Genomic DNA, 22,203 nt, shown 5'->3' on the forward strand with positions numbered 1-22,203 from the left:
CCGGCCCTCCCTCCCTCTCTCCGGCTCGGCAGGCGGCGGCGGCGGGGGAAGGTCACGGCGGCCGCCGCCGCCGCCGCCGCCCACCCGGCAAAAGTTTGCGGGTCGCCCCCCTCTCCCCCGCCGCCACGCCCGGCCGCCGCGGGGCGCGGGCGCGGCGCGGCAGGGAGGGCCGGGGGCCGCGGCGCGGCGGGCGGGGAGGGCCCTACCTTTCTTGGCTTTCGGGGAGTGCCGCCGGCTCCGGGCGCTGGCTCGCTCTTCCTCAATAGCGGCGGCTATCTCCGGGTCGTCCTCCCCATTGTACCACACCAACAGCTCCTCGCCGGGCGCGATTGGCTGCCGGGAGAGAAGAGAGAGGCGCGGCGCCAATCAGGCGGCGGCTTGTTGGCGGCGGGCCGCGGGGCGGGGAGCGGCCGCGGCGGCGCCGACGGCGGTGCCCCGCTCAGCCCGCGGCGCCCCGCGCGCGAAGGGCGCCGCCGCCCGCGCCCCCTGCCGGCCGGAGGGCGCGCAGCGTGTGCAGCGCCGAGCTCCCCCCTCCCGCCCCGGCTCCGGGACCAAAGTCAACCCGCGCAGAAACGGGGCCGGGCCCGCGGACAGGCGGCACCCAGCAACCCCCCCCCCCCCCCCCCCCCGCCTCCTTCCGACCGTACTGAGGATGCCTTGCCACCGAGAAACCGGCCTTTTCCGCCGGTATTAACAACTGATCGCACGGTAACACACAGTTACTAAACAGACGTGAAACTCCAAGCTGGAACACCCCGAATTTTGACTCGTCTCACACCGTGACGCTGATTTAAATCCACGCAGGCTGAACACACAGCAATGAAACCCCCGGCGTTTATTGCTATTGCTATTTGCAGTTTAATTCTTTTCAGGGAGCTATCGGCATTACTCGAGCTAAGCACACCTACCTTACACAAAGCATTAAATAATGAGCAAAACTGTTCAGCCATCCACTAAAGTTGGAATTTGGAACAAAAATCTAAAGACACAGGAAAAGACCGTGGCACTGAGTTAAAGGGGTTACAGAGGAAAACAGATAGTTGCTACATGTTTAACAGATACACTGAATCACAATAACGAAAGATTTGTTTGCCAGTCCAAATTTATTATTTCTAATTTTTTTTGATCCAATCAAAAAAACGCACAGGAAAGACCAAATTAGCCCAGTAGCTAATCACTGGGCTAATTGCAGCATCACTGCAATTCCTACTCATATTCCCAGCACTGTCACCAAACTGATCAATACTAGTTTCTCCGATTATCTCACATATTCCTTAAAATATTATCAGGCTCAAACTAGTAAGTCCCCAAGTTTGCAGACTAGAGATGTATTTGTACCTATTTTTTAAATCTTCATCATTATCTCTCCGTTTCCTGAAGCATTCTATCCAAAACCAAGAAAAATCAACTTAAATGCCTTCCTTTACCTGAACTACAATCCCCCTCTTTCCAGGGCTTAATGAACACCGGGCTTGTGGAGATAAGATACTATTTTTATAGTCATTACGTTAGAGCAAAGGGTATCCTCAGACTATTATTTCAAGCCTGAAGCCAAAAGGAACTTTTGTATCCAGAACAATAGTAATATTGTTTCTTCTAAAGCACTTTTTTTTTTTTTAGACAGTCTCACAGCACTTGATAAAGATGATAGTTATGTTTATACCCCCCCACACTGGAACAACAAAAGATGCAAGACCCCAACAACTATGTTAAGTGTTTAAGGTATAATATAAGCAAAGCCTACGGTTTGGCTTAGCAGTTCTGGAGGCCCGATAGGACAAATAGTGGTAAACCTATTTGCCTGGTCCCATTTTGCAGCTGTTTAGCAGCAAAAAATGAAGAAGAGTTGTCTGAAGCAAACAAGTTATCATCTAAACAATATACAAACTCAGAGAAAAGAGCTGGCAAAAATTCTAGGCAACGCAAACACAGGATGGTAACGAGCATGTGATTTCTTACCTGCATGGCTGGAACCAACATTCGACTTGATGAATTTAGTTTTGGTGTAACTACTCTAGAATCTGAATTAAGTCCTCTAACCTTGTACTTCTAAAATGAGATGCAGCAGCAGCTTCAAAACCAGACAATTAAAATGGCTCCCTCACTAGCAATACGAACGAGAAAAGGACTACACTGAGCACGAGCCGCTTCCACCGCTACTTTGACACCAGAGAACGCACAGCTGTCTCTTACTGATGACACCCTCTAACAACTCTAAAAATCAACCTCCTCCAAACAATTACCTACAGATTGTCTGTGTAGTAGTGTCAGGTTGGGATAGCTTGGTTAAAAAAGGTATGAATTTCAGAAAGGCTCATTAGGTTAATAGATCCCACATGCTTCTTGGTGCTTTATGTTTTAACTGCAACATTTAGCATTCCTTAATCCGAGTATTTTCTGTTCAAAAGGTTTAAAGTAATTTCAAAATTTGTTATTTTCAAGAGTAATATCCTAACAAGTTATATCCTAAGAGGTTTAGCACAGATCGTCTAAAATTCAATTCATCGCACACGTACAAGCACTGCAATGTGTCTTGCACAGACTGAGATTGGCATTTGCCTGCCTGACCTTATTAGAGTATATATTTTTCACCACAGACACTGCATTTTACTGTGATACTGTGCTTTTGCACCTGGATGTGGCCTTATCTCCCCAAATGTAACCACAGTGTACGGTTTGCGGCATTAGTACTTGTGTGCCTTTTTCACACTGTATAACCCTATGTTACATTGCGCTCCTATTTAACAGGGAGGTTCTTGAATTATTATGAACCTGACAAAACATTCTTCCATAAACAAATTAATTTCACCTTAATCAAGGACAGTTTCACAGCCAAGCTTATTTAGAAGACTTTTTGAAACTGAGTTTTCACCGCAATTTTTTACTTCTTCAAGAATTACAAAGTCCTGTACTATGTGCAGAACAACACTATTCAACCAGCTCATTTCATTCGGAGAGGCAGGAAGAACTTCCGAAACCCCATAATGAGTTTAAGCTGTTTCATCGAAATATTACAACTCTCGTATATGCATCCTGGGGAAAGCATATGCAAAGCAGCCTACAAATATCCTCAGTCCTTCAGTAAAGATGAAGAGAAGATGGAAGAGAAAAACATTTGCTTGTGCTCACTTAAAAGTTCTATCCTATTACTATTCATTTACAGCAGAGAACAGGGAAGTTAAAGCTCTGTGCAGTTTTGAGGTTCTTTTACACCAAGCAAATTTGGACTTTGCTTATCTTAGCGAAGAAGCTTGGAAATCACCCTGTTTAACTTACAAATTAGAAACCCACAAGAAGCTGAAGAAAACCTTGGGAAAAAAATTAATAGCTATGACAACATTTTAAATGCTTCAAGGTAAAGCAGAAAAAAATGACATACAAGCCACTAATTCTCTTTTGGGGGTAAATAAAAACTGTGCTGTTTATTTATCACCAAATGGAATTCCCCTAAATTTATGAATTATGATAAAGATCAGGAAGGAACCATGTGTACATACCTGGGCTGGTAAATTTACAACAGTTTTGAAATGGCAGTGTATAAACCATAACACATTATATGCAGAAAGATAAGGACTTTTAAGATGTTATTCATTACATGCTTTCTTTTGTCTCAGTTGTCAGTAAGGTGTGATGTGAATCCAAGACTGATATGGACCCTATAAGAACAACATGATCTCTGATACAGAAAGCGAGACAAAACCAAACCTTTAAAGAAAAAGCAGACATATAAGCAACCATATTTTGTAAAGAAAGCAGAAAGCAGCACAATTTTTTTCCAAGGTATGAATTTTCCCTGCAGTTTCTAGGGTATAGGATAGTAAAAACTGGTACAACAGACAACATTTAAACGCTTTAATGTAGTAACTTTGCCCTTGAGACCACACATTCAAAATCTCCTCCTCTACATTATACTTCTCCTACCCACGCTGTCAGTCACTTATAGCTTAACTTCCAATTTCTTCACACTAACTTTATTTAAAAAGCCTGGTTCCTATAAATTTGTCACTTTAAATAATGAAAAACAAGCTAAGAAAACACTAGAGAAAACAAGCTTTCTTAATGCCTTCCTTTGGTTTTCATATTCTTGGAATGGACAAGAAATTGAACAGAATATTGGATTTAAAATATTCCTATTAAACTACAAGAATAGTCCACTTGTGCAATTATAAAAACCACAATGTGACTTTCTAAATCTTGACCTGATTTATCAGTATGCTAACTGAATGCTGAATATTTAACGGTAGTGAAAACTGCCCAATTTCATGCCAAGCTTTCACTTCAAAAATCATCACAGATTAGCAAGATCAGAATTTTCCTTACATATCCTTACATATCACTCCTCTAAAAGGTGGGAGAAGAGAATAAAATATATTGAAATAGATGGTTCAAAAATAATTGGAATATCAGTATGCGCTTTTAACAAACATTATTACAGATTTGTGAGCTTTCTTCCCCAATATGGGGCAAAGTTAAACTTTACATTATAACCCAGTTTTGCATAGTGAAGCAACTCAGACATCTCTTAAATTACCTGCCATGTTACCTGTGTCACAGATGCAGTGGCAACGAAGGAACAGCAGGAAGGCACCGCTGAACCATGGTTGCAATGCTGCTTGGACTAACTTGGTCCTGGAAAGAGTCTGGTTACTTCTGAGCAGCGTGAAGCTGGGTTTACTAATACAAGCCGTCCCAACCTAGCTCGTGCAGAACTAGTTTGAGCACGTCCGCACTGCATTCCTGGAACTAAGTCTACAGGGCAGAAACAACTCGGTGCTTCTTCACCAGCTCAGGTCCCGGCGCCCCACTTTGCGCAACATCGAGGCCCAAAACTACTCAGAGCTGCTGCTTCTGTGCTGGCCTCCGAGAGGTAGCAGCAGCAAGCCTCTGTGCAGAGGCAGCCTGGAGGTAATGCCATTTCTGATGTAACACTCCCTCCAACTAGCATACAGTGCAGACGCCAACATGAATTTCCAGAAGCTTGCCTGGGACTGGTGCTACTAACACTGAACTGAAGCTAATAAACAACTCTGCAGCACACACATATCTAAGTGGTTGCTGCAGGGGCAAATAAACCCTGCTGAAGATGGCTCTTTGAAGAACCTCGCATCCCAAACTCAGTATCTCACACTGCAACAAACCCCAGACAGATTTTGAAACCGGTAAGACCGATCCTTATAGGCTGCTCTAATAGTCTTCAGAAAGAGCTGCTTGGCAGCATGATGTTGTTGGCAAGACCTACTAGGATAAAATTCATCAGGTCGCAAGAGAAGACAGTCAGAGGAACAAAAGGATATTTCAGGTGCTGAGGCATGGTATTTGTTATTCTGTCAGCAGTGCTCAGCCTCTTTTAGCGGTACAATCATTTTCCAAAGTGTAATATTATCCATCAGAAAACAAATTAGAAATATGTGAATGCCTGTTTGTATCAGGACTGAAATCTTTGCAGAAAAGATTCAATGAGAAAGAAATTTAAAATGTCAGAGTGACTCCAAAAGCACACTTACATTAATGAACTAGCGTGACTATGGGCAAAGGCAGAGGCAACCCAAGATAAAGTGTCTAGAGAAAACTAAGCTGGCTACAGATTCACATTGGGAGCCTGCCCTCAGTGAATAAACACTGAAGAGAAGTCAATAGTCTGGCTGGCGATAGTGAACCTCTACTTGAATGCTCTCTCAAAGCTGTTAGAAAGTTCAGAAAATGTTTAGAAGGGTTTGGGTTTTTTTTTTTCCCAATCTAGTTTGAGTGGCCTAAAATATAACAGTTTTACATACTGCTATACTGCCCTATAAACTGCAAAACTGCATGGTATCAACTCATTCTTTTATTAAGTGAAGATCGGTTACTTATAGATGTTGTCAGCCTTACAAGGAAATGTAAGAAACAGCAATAGCGTAACAGCGAGGCTGCACATACCCCAAAACCAAAAAGCATTTTAAATAAAGACAAAGTTGAGCTATATATACTCACTGCTAGTAGGTTCTTGATCGGAGATTCAAATAATACTTTATAGCCACAATTTTCTAACACTAACATACTCTACCATTACTTATAGTTAAACCACTTTTTTTCTTGGCTTGGGAGATACAATGCCCCAGAAATGACACCGTTTTCCTGCCCCCCCACTCCCTGAATAAAACTGGAAGGGTATAAAACCAGGGAAATGTGTTTCATGAAGCTTCCTTTGTTATACAATGCAAAGACCATAAAAATAACTGATTTCTGCAAAAAATCCTCAGTAGAAAAATGTCTTAATATCTACAGAAATAGAAAAACATTTATTTTATGTAATCTGCTATAGTTTTTCATTCTAGTTTGTATCAAATCTGGTGCTACAGCAAATCATTAACCCACAAGATAGACCTAATGTTCATATATATCTTATATTTTAACAGTAGATTTTAATGTCAACTGCATTGGCACAGAAGAATTTAGACCAGTGAAATGTAGCATTTGCAATATTTTAATTATATTTCATAAAATGTTTCAAAATCTGTTTAATACAAATAGTAAAAAAATAGAATTTGAATAAAGGGCAATAAAAGTTGTAATAATAAAAGGTAACAGAGCAGTAACTGTTCTTCAGACAGTGATACCTTTAAACTTTTGTAGTATATGGTCCTGTTGATCTCCAGAGGAAACAGATTTTGCTCCTTTCCTGAACGTGCCCAGTTTATATATCGTAGCCAGTTCCCTTTCTTTGGATCAGTTGCATCAACACACATCCATCCCAAGTTTGGGTAATACACCTATGAGACAAAAATGGCATTAAGCAAATGGACAACTGTTACCGCTGAAGTGTACATGCACTAAAACACTACACATTTTAAAGGTATACAAAGTAGTAATCGTCATCTAAGGACAGAGATAACACAAAGGATATGAGCAGAGGTAGGGGTTGTGCTGGGGGGAGTGGTGTTGGTGTTCTGCAATCTCTTCAGTGGAATGGTACAAATGGAAAAAAAATAGCTTTTGGCCTGCAAGCCCTTCTCTGAAGGTCTTGGGCTCAGAAACCAAAACACTTAAAACATTTTATGCTTTCTTTTCAGTTTGGCAAGCCTGAAATGATTGTCTAGATTTTGCATTTAGATATAAAGGCAAGAGAGCTTTATTTTTACTATCTGATGATTTGGGAAAAGTAACTATATAGACGTTAGAAGCATTTGCTTTATTTGGAACCATAAGGGAAAGCATAATTTATATTTAATCTTTTTTCAGGGTATTAAAGAAAATCTTAACCTTTCAGAAATCTTGTGATCACCTCTAAAAATTGACCATGTCAATAAACTTCCATGTGTTCCAAGATGCTGTGTAAATTCTTTGGTTTCCGTTCTTGGAGAAAAATTTTTAAACACCTACTCCTGTTTTACATTTCAAGACAGCTTGCAATGAAGCAAGGTTACTGACTTCTTCAGTATTTTCTGATGACAGGCAATTCTGCTTCTCTTTCAAGACATGTTATGCATCTCCCACTTCTCTCATTATAATCTAAGTTAGATGCCTGGAAGAAGAGCCATCAGTGGACGCTATGCTTTTTTTTCCAAACCGAAGAACACACCACTGTTTGGCAACTGGAACTGTCATTTTTCCGTTACTTTGTCTCGGAACACAGGCATACACTAACAGGTACACAACGTGTCAGAAGTATTGGGCAGCTCACAGATTTTTAGAAAAACAAAAAAGGAAAAATACGTGCAATTTAATTATATCTTATCATTGGCTTTTTTCCTTTTGGTCAAGTCTATAAATATCAGCCTCTGCCTGGAAGAGCTCTTTTCAAAACCCAGCCTCCCTAGCTCGTCACCTCCTGCAACATTCACTTAGCACCACTGCAGATAAGGAATAAACTAAAATTGCAATTTCACCGTAACTTTCCCATTCTGTTACACAATGTTGTAGCTTTTTATTGTTTCTGATACTTACAAGTAATTCTAAGTCTTTTCCAACTGTTTTACATTTTCAAATTCAAGTGCACTTCTACAACAGCTTAAAACAAGAATCACTTAATAAATGTGATTTTTTTGTGTGTGTTGATATATTGTTGGTTTAATAAAACAGAATTTTATCAATAAAGGTAAAGTTTCAATAAATATACCAAAATCATCTCAGTTTCTTTCCAAGCAAAGAGAAAACATCTCCCTTACTTAAACTATTCCAGCATGGATTTAATCAGCTGACTTTTGAAAGAATGTTCATCAGCACACCCAGCCCTTACAATATGAAAGCGTAAACAGCTTCACAGACCAAGACTGTAAAAGCAATCCTGTTGGTTAAAATGAAAGAAAAGAGCCGAATGATGTTGTGGAAGAGTCAGCAGATATGGAATATATGGCAAAACACAATACTTTATTACTTTTTTAATATATTACTTTATTATGTTTTTATATTACTTTATTATGGTTTTTGCACAAAACAAAATACTTTATTACTTTTCAGTTAAAGCTTCTAATTTACAGAAGATTGTTTAAAGGCCTTGTGCACTGTTAGAAAGGAAATAGCTCCAACTCCTCTATATAACACTGCGACTTGAAGCGATTCCTGTAAACCACAATAAAGATCATTCAGCACAGTTGTGCCAGTCACTCTGAATCAGCAGATGGCATTTCCCTCAGTTTTCAGTCACTTGCTGTCATTTTCCTATCTGTGGCTTCTCTCTGACACAAAATGGAAATATGTTCAAGTCTCTATTTCTCTCCTCAGACACAGCAAGCATACACTGACACACAAAACTCATCTTATTCAGAATGATACTCTAGCATGACAGCTCAAAATTATTAAAATTGACTGGAGATGCCAGCTTTTAGAAGCCTTTCTTTTTCTGCAGATTAACTTCACTAAAGAAACAAATGGGATTCTTGTGGAAAAGGTGGTTCTCCTAGTTGAAGGTCCATATACCCAACTACTCCCACACACCACCATCCTTTTACAAACTGCATTTTCTAACCGTTAAGATTCTGGAGTCGTTTCAGATATTGGCATATGGGGCCAACTGCTGCGGTCTCATTTTAGCTGCTTTTTTTAATTCCAAAATCAGTATTAAAGCAACACACAATTACTTTGAAATCTAGCAAGGGTTCCTATTATTGCCTGCATTGCAAACTACGAAACTTTGTAACAGCTTGTTTGCAACTATCATTTCTCAACACAAATTTAAAAAATATTAAGACATATCCACTGAGAACATTCAAACTCCAGGACTGAGAAAAACAATTGCAAGGTCAATAATTTACTTGACTGATTCAATCTCACTAAGTGTTCTTGTACCAGATCAAAATCGAAGATACCTTATGCAGTCCAGTTTGTGATAAAATTAGCTCAATGCAACAAAAGTTATACTCGAACACTTTATTACTTTCCTGAATGTGAATTTGCATTTATGGGAAATTGTTCAAGATCAATTCCTCTGATAGGGGTTAACATTAAGTTTTGTATGTGTATCCAATGTTTTATACAGTTCAATTTTTGCAGACCAGGGGCCAGAAGGATGACTATCATCAATATCTTTAGCCTAAAAATCTGTAAACTAGCAAGTTCTCTTCCAGAATATGCTATGCCACAGTTCCTCCATCCCTCCCCTCCCTGACCGTTCACTTTGCTAAAGCCATTTGCTATATGTGTCTCCAGAAAGACTGATTAAGTCTTTAAGGCAGTTCATAACTACCTCCAAAGACACTGTAGGTCGGATTCAACTCCAGATTAAGACACCTACATTTTGAAAACTACATAACATCCAAGGTCTTATGACTATCAGTGGAGCTTAAAAAGCTATTCAGCTGTCCAGACAGTATTCGCTTTAAGGCAAGCCCAAACACAAGCAGCACAAGCAATACTGCAACAGTTGAGAACTTTTATAAAAACTCCAAAAGCAAAACCAATTCCCGTAACAAAGCTGGTTTTCAAAGAGCTGGTTTTCAATGAGGAGGAACGCTATGGCTTCCTTAAGAGATTCCATATCCTCCAAATGTCGCTAATTTCATAAGCGGTTGACAGTACTCAGCTGCAGAAGGGATATCACTCAGGGTTCAAGCCAACAAAGCAAAGCTTTATCAGCAATAGACTCTTAAGGGGAGGTGTGATCCAGAGACAGTATATAAGAAAATAAATACAGCAATTTCAAACAATGCAAATAGTTTAAAGCTTTGTAATTCAGATTGGTTGCTCAATCCAAGTGTCTATAAATAACTGTTTGCAATGGTAGACATAGATGGCAATTATTTCACATCATGTCTATGTCTAAAATCCCTGGAAAAATTAAAGGCTAAATACAAAATACTGACCTAGTGACAGATACCTTTTTCCATTTACAAGCTGTTTCTTACCTCCCACATGTATACATTGCTCTTAACTTGAGATCTTTTTTTCTTGTCACCAACAAATGGTCCAAACTTCTTGCCTTTTAAAATTGATTTTGTTGCCCAGACACCTGCAGAGACACATATCAGTAGTTAAAACTAATCTAACTTATCTCAAGCAAATCTTCTACTCACAATTCATATTTCTTAAGATCATTACAGGTGTCTGTCTCAGATTGGGGAGCATTCTACAATATTAAGATCACAATAAGGAAACTGAATTCTACTAAAATGAATTCAAACAATCTTCTCCCCAAAACTCACTTCAATCTTGAAAGGTTTAAGCATTTACCTGGTTTCATTCTTTGCTCATGGGCTACTGTAGCTCTGAAGACAAAAAACGACCTCGATTTTTCTTGTCCTTCAGGTGATATTCAAAATACCATAAGAGCACGACAGGTTTTATATTGTGAAGTCCCAGATTTCAGCTGTTTTGCTGAGTAAACATGTTATTAAAACAAAAATCCTATTTGCTTTCTCTGAAGCAATGCCAGGCAAATGAAGCCCTCATGAAAGTTGTGAAACTAATTAATAGTATATTTTGAAGGAAAACACATTTAGGATTGGTTAAAATATGTGCATCTGCCCACAAACTTATTGACAAGATTTAACCGAATGAAAATGGACAGCTGCATTTCATATTTTATAGCACAAAAACTAATAACAGATTGACAAATAACTGCTAATTAAACATAACATTCTCATTCAGACCATGCTAGATCAGGTTCATACTAGAACAGAATAACCTTGCTCCAAGGAGCTTATAACCTGTTACTAACAGCAATACATCTATTGTCAGGCTTATTCCTCAAACTACCAGCTTTCAACATCGAGTATCCAGTCTGCAATTCTGACTTCTATCAAAGTTCTCCCACGTTAAACTTTGTTAAAAAAGAAGCCAAGCATTTTGGACATACTACAGAAACAACACTTTGCTCCATATAGCAGCTTTCAAGTCTGCACTGAATCTGTTCTTATAAATTAAACTTCTTATATTGATTGGACAGTGAGATGCAGCATTCTAAAGAGGCAACAGTAAGACAGTTGCAAAACACAAAACTGGTAAAGTGCTATAAGTGAAAACAAACCGGTGAAGTAACATATTGGTACTTTCATAGCGATCTATTTGCATCTTGGTCCAGCTTTGACCCCAATTCTGATGTTCTAGGAACATCATCTTGGGATGTTGGAGAAACTTAGCAGCTGTCCACTCTTTCCAACAGAAATTATTTCAGATAAATGCACCAGACATGATCCCTACCCAGCACAGGAGGGCACCAAACTTTCACAGCAACTGTAATTCATGTGGACTAGTATAAAAATCTTCATTTGCTTTTCACAGTTGTAGCACTCACCAAGCCGTGTCTTGTCAACAGCAGATGGGAAGAGCCTCACGTCCTCAGGAAGCCCCCTAAGCACATGCTCAGGTACATCATCTAAGGTCTCCACAGCAACAGTAGATTCAGTTGTGTTCTACAAGTCAAAAAGCCAGAAGGACCATGACCATTAACAGATAAAAACAATAGCACAACAGATGATCAACCCATATGAGCTACAAAAACTCTTGACTGGAAATTAAAGTAAAATTTCCAAATTGCCATTTCAACTAGGGTCCCCTCCATCAACGTGCTAATGTAGAGGTATCTTTTTATCAGAACATTCAAGTTTTCACTATCATTTTCATTAGGCTTGTTTATGCTTTAACACAGAGTTCTAAGACCACATTAGAGATATACGTAAAACACTGGAAACTAAAGTTGCTGTAAATATTCTTTCGCTTTAGTTAGTGGATGTGTTTTGATTACAAGCAGTATACAGTGAGTACATCTAACTGAAAGGGTTTTCATGTATCTCTTAGGCTATTTGCCATTTCATTCATTTTCCTTGGCCTCTCCTTAAAAACAAATTCAAAATTCTCCCTTGAGTTACTTGGAGAATAGAGCTAAAGGTATTTTATTTTTCCATCTGAATATGACTTACCTGACAGCACTACTACCTTATACCTAAAGATGAATGAACAGAAAAGTACTGTGGTTCTATGCCTTGGAAAATATCTATGTTTTTCAGAATATAGTTTTCATTAAGTTCAGGCTTAGTGTTAAGTCTTTGAAACCACTCATTAATATGGTAATCTAAAACTCATCCATGGAACAGTTTTCAGTCGCATTATTTTTACTGATCAGTTATGCCATGAGAAACTACATTTAACAAGTAACAAGGTCAGTAACAGCGTTGTTACATGCTACTTAGGTTGAGACAACACTCCTTTGTGCCGTTTCTGATTAAAGTTCTTCCAAATTTCAGATAAAATACACTGTGAAGTTGATCTACCTGCCTAGTCTATTATGCTGAGACTTCTTCAAAAAAGTGTCACATAAGTGTTCATAGAAACAGTCCTAGAGTTTTAGTATCTATGAGTTATCACTATAAAAATCTCCAGTTCCTTAAACATTCTATTGAAGCATTAGAATTACTCTGATTACACAACATATTTGTATACAATATGTTTAATTCTATTTTTAAAATCGACAACTCACATTTTTCAAAAAAGTATGTAGCATACCAGCTCTTACATAACCTGTCTGGAAAGTCTAACTCAATTAAAAAAAGTAAAGGAGGTAGGTTAATTTTCCCTTTAAATTACAGACAGCTACCACAGACCTAATCTAACATTCAGACCTAAACCTTTCTGAAAATAAGCCACAAAAAGTGTTCATTATTTTAAGTTTCAGCTGTACACTAGATCTTAAATACGATCTCTTCTGCTAGAAAATGTTTCTGACTGCTTCCAAAAGACTAGTATATTTAAAAGCAACACATGATGCTTTTAGTAGAAAACTTTGTTAGCTGCATACTTTTTGAATACCAATAATCAGAAGATGAGAGAAGTTGTTAGAAGTGTTTCAGGACACATACGTCCTGAATGTCCAAATTATACTGTTGAAACATGCTCCTGGCAATTAAAGTAACGAGAGGCAAGTGAACTGCCATGCTAAAATACACTTATTTGATTAAAACAGCATGCAGCAACACAGCCAGAACACAGGAAGAATAGGACGTTTTTTCATTTTATTTCATAACCATCCTATTGATAGTTTTTTAAAATCCTGGGTTTCCTACAAAGAATAAAATGGTAAAAGTCCCTAAAATAGAAGTATAATGCAAGTTGATTCTGCACTAAAGCATCAGCAACTGCGTTCCATTATCTTTTCTTAACACCTAGACACTCATCTTCTGTAAATTCTGTTTTAAAATGTAGACCAAATGTGGATCAAATAAACCTGCTTAAGTCAGCAAAGCAGTTTCTCCATTATGACCCTCAGCAAGTAAATTTCACTAAAGGTTAGTAAAATCATGTAGGCTTGATTGGATCTGCTTCAGAGGTATGGCATGTCACTTATCTTTATCATAACCGACAGCATTAATGAAAAGGATGACTGGAAAAACATTTATGTCTTATCAAGCATCCGTTTCATTTTCTGTTTGACTTAACATAAATATCTGTCCATAAAAAGTAATGGTGATCAATAGCAAGGAAAAAAAAATATTTAACTATTAAAGGCATGTCTATTAACAGAGAATTAGGAAATTAAATGCTAAAAGTTGTTAAGTTCTAAAGATATTTATTTGTACTCAACACACAATTCTAAGCATTTTCCATTTTCTATATATTTTTTAAAGAATCCTTCAATTCTTTTAAGTGAAAACTGAGATATACTGCAATTTTTCTGCGTATACCCTGGTTTTGTACTATTTGCGTTCATAATGAAAGCTAACTGGTATTTCAGCTTAGAGTATCAGGACATCTCAAAGTTTCAAAACAAAGGGCAATTCCAGCTCCAGAGCACTTACGGTCTGAGGGTCCAGACCTGCTCATGCAGCCTTCCATTTTAATTTTGTCAATCACTTCCTAAACATGCACATAAAAGTTCCAAACGAAACAACCGCGTAAGCCCCTATGCATAAAGGAAAGAATGATGTAAAGCTTCAGTAACAGGAATAACTTGCCTAGAAACACACAAGTGATGACTTTGGAAATACAGCGCAAAGCCAGAACATCAGCTACCCACCACACTGAGGATAATTTCACATATATTAGCAACTCTTTAATTCCCCTTTTCAAGTGATGACTTTCAGGCATACTCGATCTAATCAGTCCCCAAAAAGCAATCTAAAACAGTTTTTGGTATTGCCTTACGTGAAAGCGTATCACTTGTGAGGAAGACTAAACAGTAACTTAAGGAGAAAACCATACTCAAAGTTCCGAGAAGTGCATACAGTTCACAAAAATGAAAAGTTATTTGTTTTACCTATTGAATTGAGGATGTTGCAGTAAACTAACTACTCCAATGCATATACTAGGACTTGCACTTGGGATACACTGTCTACTCTGCCATAAACACGGATATATCCCGTACTACCCAGTACTGAGTGTTAGGTGGACAGAGACAAGCTACCCTGCACATACTGGAGACTAGTAACGTGCGTAATACCCTTACGGTACAGTAGCTGACATGATGAAGCTTGTATTTTAATGTACTTCACAGGGCTACTACTGGGTCTATTGTTGTCTTTCTACTGCTCTGTTTACAACCTACAAACATGCCATTTCACTCCAGAGATCGACGTTAAAGTATCTGCATGTCAAGTTTACTGCTCTGCAACAAATAGAATAAGCTAAAAGCAGCTTTTAGAGAGAATAAAGGGTTTGAAATAATGTCATAAAAGTTATTATTTCAGTATCCTAAATGTTAATCATAATTCCTAAATAAATCAACAGCTCAGAATCCTTAGCCAGCAGGTTATAATTAATACGAAAGGTTTTATGGTATTTTTATGTTAAAGTTTGAAAGGCAATAGAAAGCTAATAAATGATTTATGAATGTCTAGTAAGTGATTAGTTCCATTTTAAGGAGCCTACACAGTTCAATAGGCTGCTTATAATATTATTCATACTATTATTTGTATAACAGAACAGTAAACGCTACTCACACTTGTCATTAAACAACTAGCTCTTTATTACCTAGCTAAAATCAACAAAACGCTATTCCTGATAAAAATGACCAGAATTTCAAAGTTACAAGCATGCATAGTTTCCCAGAAAATTTGTCCACATGATGAAAGAATTGTGCTTGGTGAGAACTAGGCATATGTTGAACCACATGCAACAGCCCTAAAAAAGTACCTGCCCTCTGACATCGAACTTTGATCATTCTGGTCAGAAACAAATACTGCTGGTGATGGCAATAACTACTTTAATATGAAGGATGTTATATCTAAGCTCTGCACAAGCTTTAGGAGGTGTTAAACTGCAAAATGACAACAAATTGGGCAACACTATAGTTGCCCAAGTAAACCCCGACTTTCTGGGAATGATTCTTGCTTTTACATATAACCATAAAGCAGAGATACGATAGTAGTTTTCATATACTGAGTAATACTCAGAGCATTTTCCATTGAGCACTTATGACACATGTTATGCTGAAAGTTTACTGGAAACGTATTTTAAAATGCATCTCTATATGCTATCAAATTCAAGGCTTTTACCTCTAAAGCAAAACAGATAAAGCTTCTCAACCTTTGCTACTTAGCACCTACTCTTTCTGAGGGTGCTGCTTGTGGCAATTATTCTCTACATTTATGAATGTGACTTGCTGAGTTATGTTACAAGAACATGTCTTCTGCCAGCTTTAACAGCAACGAGAAAAATGATAAAACTGGAGTCATAGCAAGGTTATTCTATTGCTGCCTTGGTAAGCCCTAACAGCTGCACAGACACAACCTAGAGAGCTATTTGTAGGGGAGAAAGACCCCCAAATTGGAAACCATGGAAGGAATAGAATGCCAGAAATCCCTTTCCATCCAAGAGAGTGAAGAGACCAGAGGGAAAAAAAAAAATCCTTATTCTTTAGTTATAATAGCTGAAGTCTATTCAAAGCAGAGCAAAGTTTTATTTTGCTCTTCCAACAATCCAAAAAGAAAAATAGTGATGAAAGAAGTCTGATTTTCAGACATCTGTTAGCCTTGAACTGATACACAAGAAGCCATGTCTCATCAGACAAAAAAGAAACACGCTCTTCTCAGCATATCAAAGAAACCTAAATATCTTTCCAGTACCTTACCCCATGATTTCATTAGGGGAGAACCAAGCCTATTTTTCACAATGGTTTCTAACAAATTATATATAGGCATAGATGAGGGGGACTAGAGAGTGAACAAGACAGCTATCAGAACGATGCACTTCAAGTTTCAAGCTAACAGAACTGGGGTGGTTTTTTGATTGAGCTTCATTTTGGGGTTTGGTTTGTTGGCAGGGGGGGTTGGTTTTGGTTTTTTGGGTTTTTTTACAGCAAAGCTAGATGAGCAGTTAAAAATCGCAAGCATGTAAATAAATTCTAACCTACCAAAACTTTAAAAATCAGACTCAGTTGATTTAGACAGAAGTGTACAGCACTGTGCCATATCCTCTGATGTGTCTGGCATATTCCTTAATAGTTACACCTCCTTTTAGCCATAAATATCCCCAAACTGTTCTATCATTTAAGAAGTTTATTTGTATGGAGTAATATACAATCAGAACTTTATTTTGCATCTACCTACAAAAATCAAAGACTAGCAGCTACATTCAGAGAATACAACACTCGGACTCATTCGACAGCTGTCATATTAATGGATTTCCCAAGTACCAGAAAATTGGATATGGCCTAGTACATAACAATACATTTCACGCCTCAAACGAATGGTAATAAGTAACCAAATACTGAACAGTGAAATAAACAATTTAGTTCAGTCAAATCAGTGCAATCTCATTTTATTTGCAATTTAAATGTAGCTACTTAAAACATTTTCCAGATCACAGCTTGTCCCCAAGGAACGTCTGTCTACCAAAAGAAGAAATACTATATTTCAACCACTTTTCCACCAACACTTAACAATCACATTTAAATTTATTTTTCTGCTTAAAAAATTCACCTCTTGATAAGGATAGTGTACTGGTACATGTCCTACAGCCAACTTTTGCATTTAACTGAAGTCCTAATATGGTATCTTTCACTCACTTCAAGACTGCAATTTTGAATACAAAAGCACTTGAAGCTTATTTCACTTTTAAGCTCCTTACTCTGAAGTTCATCAGAAATATTACATTGCTAGCGTTCAAATTAGCCGGGGTGAAGTGACTTAAGAACAATGCCAAAAAAATCATTTGAGGGCCAAAGGGGTGCCTTAACTGAAACTATCTTTTCCTGTTTGCATCAAATTCAGAGACCAATCACTTTGATAGTACCTTTCAACACATTGATTAAGCAATTTTTCACACCACTTTCAATACAATTGTACCTATGAACCAACCACAAATGAGACTATAATGTTACAAGGAGTATTTAAGCAGAGTAGAAACAGTACCTGCAACAAGATGTTTACAGATTATCAGATTAGAGCAAAAGGGAAAAAAACCATCCTGAACGGTGTAATGAATGACAAACATTCAGTTAGTGTCATGTGTGGTGGAAATAGGATTAAGATAAATGAAAAGATAAAGGAAAGGATGCCATTGAAGAAAGAGGGACATGGCAGAGAAGTTAGAAGAGGTAGTTGTGAAAAGGAGATGAAGCGACTAAGGAAGATTGCTGACGCAAACAGCCAGCTAGCACAAGAAAGGTAAGTCAGAAGCAGAAAGCTCTCTGCTTGCCCAAGAACCTTATCTGGCTACCCCTCTTTGCAACAATTTCACTGTGTGTGCTTGACAATTAAAGATGTATCAGAAATATTTGAAATAAACCTTGAAAAATTCAGAGGGAATGGGGAGAGGGAGTTTTCGTACAAGTGCAGGTGTAATTTGTTAACGTATGCCTTCAGCATTTTTTAAATAACTACCCATGCAGTTTTCCAGGTAGCACGCAACCTTCTTCCTACTCTATCTTAATGCAGTCTGAGATGCAGTAAATGCTACCAATCAAAACCCCATGTTTGCTTGTTGTTTTTTTTTTAAATAAATTATTCAGCATATTCTGATGAAGTAGTTTAGATACTACAGGCAGATTTATTTTTAAAACAAATAGAGAACGCATACTGTCTATCCTGAGACAGCAATCTTCCAAGAAACCCAAAAATATTAATTCCAAAAACAGCAGCTTTTTTTTTAACCCTTCTTCTCCTTACTACAAGAAGGCCATATCAAACTATTTATGAAAAGGTTTTCCTTCACTACTTCAAGATTTCTATGTTCTAAACAACAAAACTAGCTGTCTCTTCATATAAACTAAATTAACAATAGCCCAAGTAGTTTCAGGGTCACTGAAGTCACACCAAAAGCAGAGATAAGCAGAATGAAAGAAATACGAGAACAGAACACTCGAAAGATGTTTGGCATCAGGCAAAAACATTTCTTATACAGACCTGGCACTACAACTTGTCAACAGTGAATGAAATGACAAGGGCACTGCAAGAAAAAACACCACAGGGTTGATGCTAAATACACACTTAATATGAATGGTAATTGAACAATAAAAAGCCATATGAGCTCTGTACACTTTGGAAACGAAATGTGAAAGCCAGAAACACCAAGAAGGACTCTAAGCTATTTTAACTACTCCCAGAGGCAGGGTCATCTCATTATTTAATTGTAAGATGACATACATCACAGCACTGCATAAGCAATATTAGCAGTAGCAGTAAGAAAGATGAAGACTTTGTTTTCATACAGCACAGAAATCTTAATTCTAGAAACAGACTGGGGGGGGGACAGACGGGACACGACAACAGACAGGACACAAGGGGACATGGACACACAAATGGGAAGGAAACAGCCAATGATAACAATTAAAGATTAGCATCTACAGCCTTCAGAATTTTAGCAGAATTCAAAGCTTATCAGAATGACTAATAAAGCAGGATTATTACTCAAGCAGGCAGAGCAATAGGCTGTTCGCTTCATGCCACTGAGTGCATTCAAAACAAACCTTACAGGTGAAAAAATTTCAAATCTCAATAGAAATAAATTATGAAGCAATAGTTACCCCAAACTAGACTACGAATGCTTCAAAGTGTGCTAATGCAAATGTTATTTGTATTTTATATATATGATAATTTATATTTATGTATAGATACAATACAAATATGTATTTTTTACAATACATATTTCAAGGCTCTGATAGAGATTATATTTTGCTTTTTGCTTTTTAAATACGCACATACATATTGAAGATTTTTCACTTTAAACCAGAGGAAAAAAGCAACAGGAAACATCTCACCAACACATTTCACACTGTAATTACTTATATTATGTATATGCTTCTATAACTTTAGTGAGAACATACTTCAGCAAAGTGCTAATTGTATTCAGTGCTGCTGATGATCACATAAGGGCATAAAGGGCAATAAACGCACTGATTAGATACAGACATCAATAAAAAAAGTATACAAAGCATTTTACATGACTGTGTATTGTGGCTGTTTCTGGCTAAGAAACCTTCTGTTCATAGCCAACTTTTTTAGCAAATTAAAAATGGCATTCCTTCAGTGTACTATCCTATGTTCACATTCCCACACCAAAGGGACTTTGTAAGATCATCCAAAGAGAGAAGTACTTGTGAGAAAAATTTAAGGCAACATGTATTTTTTCTGTAAGTATCTAAGTACAACTGTATTCAGTTGTGCGTGATAGACAAACATGTATAATTCCTACTCGGATAGACAAAATAAAATCATGTACACTTGGCATTGGTTAAAACAATACTCTCCAGTCAGGATATTCTTGCATCCATATAGTAGAGTACTGCATCACAAAAGAAATGCACTTTCCCAGTCTTTTCACTTGATTCTAGGGGAAATGCTTACGGTTCCAGAAAAGAGTAAAACTTCCTGTTCAATCAATTTCTGTGACAGATCGTTCACTGCACATTTGAAATAGTAAAGTGGTTAAAAAAGGTTAAAAAAAAAAAATGGAAGCCTTCAATTTTCAAGCCACTTCTATAAGGAGCTGAATTATCACCCAAAGCCTCAGGATGAAATGGATTTTTCTGGAGAGGTGTTCTTATAAGAGGTGCCAGCAGTAATAACTTAGATGCTGCTAAAGGGACTTCACACACAAAAAACTTAAATCCATGAAATAAAATAAATCGCACAAGCATACACATTATGGAAAGGAGGTTTATGAAATTTAATGACACTGAAGATTTTAAAGAACATTTTTAGTGGCTGATTTACTTTTCTTATTAATAATTAACTGTTCTAACATCTAAGTATTTTGATAAAGTCTTACATTCATACTCACCTGATTCATTTTGAATTCCTGTTGTGTTCTGAAAAGATACACACAACAAAGAAACTCCTTTGATTACATGAGCCCTAAAAAGAAAAACAGACAATTGTAACACGTACCTACCTACAAATTTACATTGAATTGAAAGTACACACAGACCTGTAGTTTCTCTTCCTAAAGCATTTGTCACAAAGGAGCATATTGCTTTATAAAAAAATCTGCTCCAAACTATAGTTTTGTTATTACAGCTCAAATTTATATGAATAATTTCAAGACAGATATCTGTCATTAATCTTTCTCCCAGTTTTAAATGATGATGCAACAGAAATGTGCTCAAGTAGGATTGTTTCATTTGCTTTTAAAAACAAGCTAGGTTGTTCAAGATTGAGTACTTTTAAGAACTTTAGGAGTCAGATCTCTTTAGAATTTAATATCAAAGCATTATGAAAGACCTCAAGTGGTTTTCAAATTAACAAAATGCATGCATTTGAGTCGCTACTCTCCCATATTAGAAACAGGAAAGTCTTCATTAAAATTGGGCCTTTTATTAAGGTATTTTATTACATTAATGCATTTGTCATTCTTGTTTAACAGAAGCCTGAGATTTCAAAAGGTTTCCAACAAAAAATCCTAGTGCAAGTAGGCATCAAGTTTGGAAACTCGTGACTTAAGACAAAACTAAATCAGAACAATGCCATATCTAAGAGTCTAGTACATCGACTCACCTCCTTTTTTTTTTTTTTAACATACATACAAAAAAGCATTATTGCAAGTTACGCTGGAAACACTATCCTTCCTGGTGTCATACAGAATTGTCAATAAATGAACAACACCCTTTTTTGGAGGTTAACTGGTACCTAATCACTTAAAGCACTTTATTCAAGTACTGCTATTTCTTCCCTGTCTTTAGTTTTCTTATTATAACAATGATTAACTGACTTTTTACTAAGCACTTTGTATAAATACTAACATTTGATTTAAAATACATTCAAGCAAAATATACTCCAAATAAATTTCATATAATCCTTCACATCTTTGCACTGTGAGAATTCTTAATGCCGCCTAACAGTGAAAATACTGCCAAGTATCATACAAATGTCGCATTAAGAAATTCATAAGAAAAGGAAAAACTTCCTTGAAAAGAATATTTCTGTTGTTTACAGCTCTTCCGGGATTAACTCCTTTTGTCTTTATATTTCCATACTACATGAGCATTTAGACAAAGAGCTGAAACATCTGTTTTTCTGTTCCAGTTTTGCAACTGGTTCTGTGGGATTTACAGTTTGCCAGCAAAGACCAGTTGCAGGATAAGGAGCTCTATCTGAACAGCTTTTAAACATCTGAAGAAAAACACTCCTTTTGGAATGTACTATTACAACTTTCTAAATTATTTCAGTACATCTGTCAAATACAAATCATTTCCTAGGAATGATACATCCCGAGCATTTGATTTTCTAAAATTTTCTCTAACACTGATGGAGAACATAGCCAACACCAAGAAACTACCAAACAAGTAGGGAGTGCTCCCCAGGTTTCATTACTAGTTACAGGCACTCCTGAGATTGTTAAATCTTGACAATAATGTCCCTT

General features: G+C 37.4%; 1 protein-coding gene across 3 annotated transcripts in view; it reads right to left on the reverse strand.

Moving 5' to 3' along the window:
• Positions 1–22,203, reverse strand: part of PRDM2 (PR/SET domain 2) — a 74,256-nt gene that overhangs the window by 45,986 nt on the left and 6,067 nt on the right. For all 3 annotated transcript variants that reach the window (XM_076355907.1, XM_076355906.1, XM_076355908.1), the window contains exons 2-6: positions 20,626–20,699; positions 11,708–11,825; positions 10,320–10,423; positions 6,597–6,749; positions 207–333 (exon numbers count right to left, since the gene is read on the reverse strand). In XM_076355907.1, the coding sequence (XP_076212022.1) occupies positions 207–333; positions 6,597–6,749; positions 10,320–10,423; positions 11,708–11,825; positions 20,626–20,634 (511 nt within the window). In that variant the 5' untranslated portion in view covers positions 20,635–20,699. The remainder of the gene's footprint in view (positions 1–206; positions 334–6,596; positions 6,750–10,319; positions 10,424–11,707; positions 11,826–20,625; positions 20,700–22,203) is intronic.

This window comes from Aptenodytes patagonicus, chromosome 19, assembly GCF_965638725.1.
Source record: "Aptenodytes patagonicus chromosome 19, bAptPat1.pri.cur, whole genome shotgun sequence".
Lineage (NCBI taxonomy): Eukaryota > Metazoa > Chordata > Aves > Sphenisciformes > Spheniscidae > Aptenodytes > Aptenodytes patagonicus.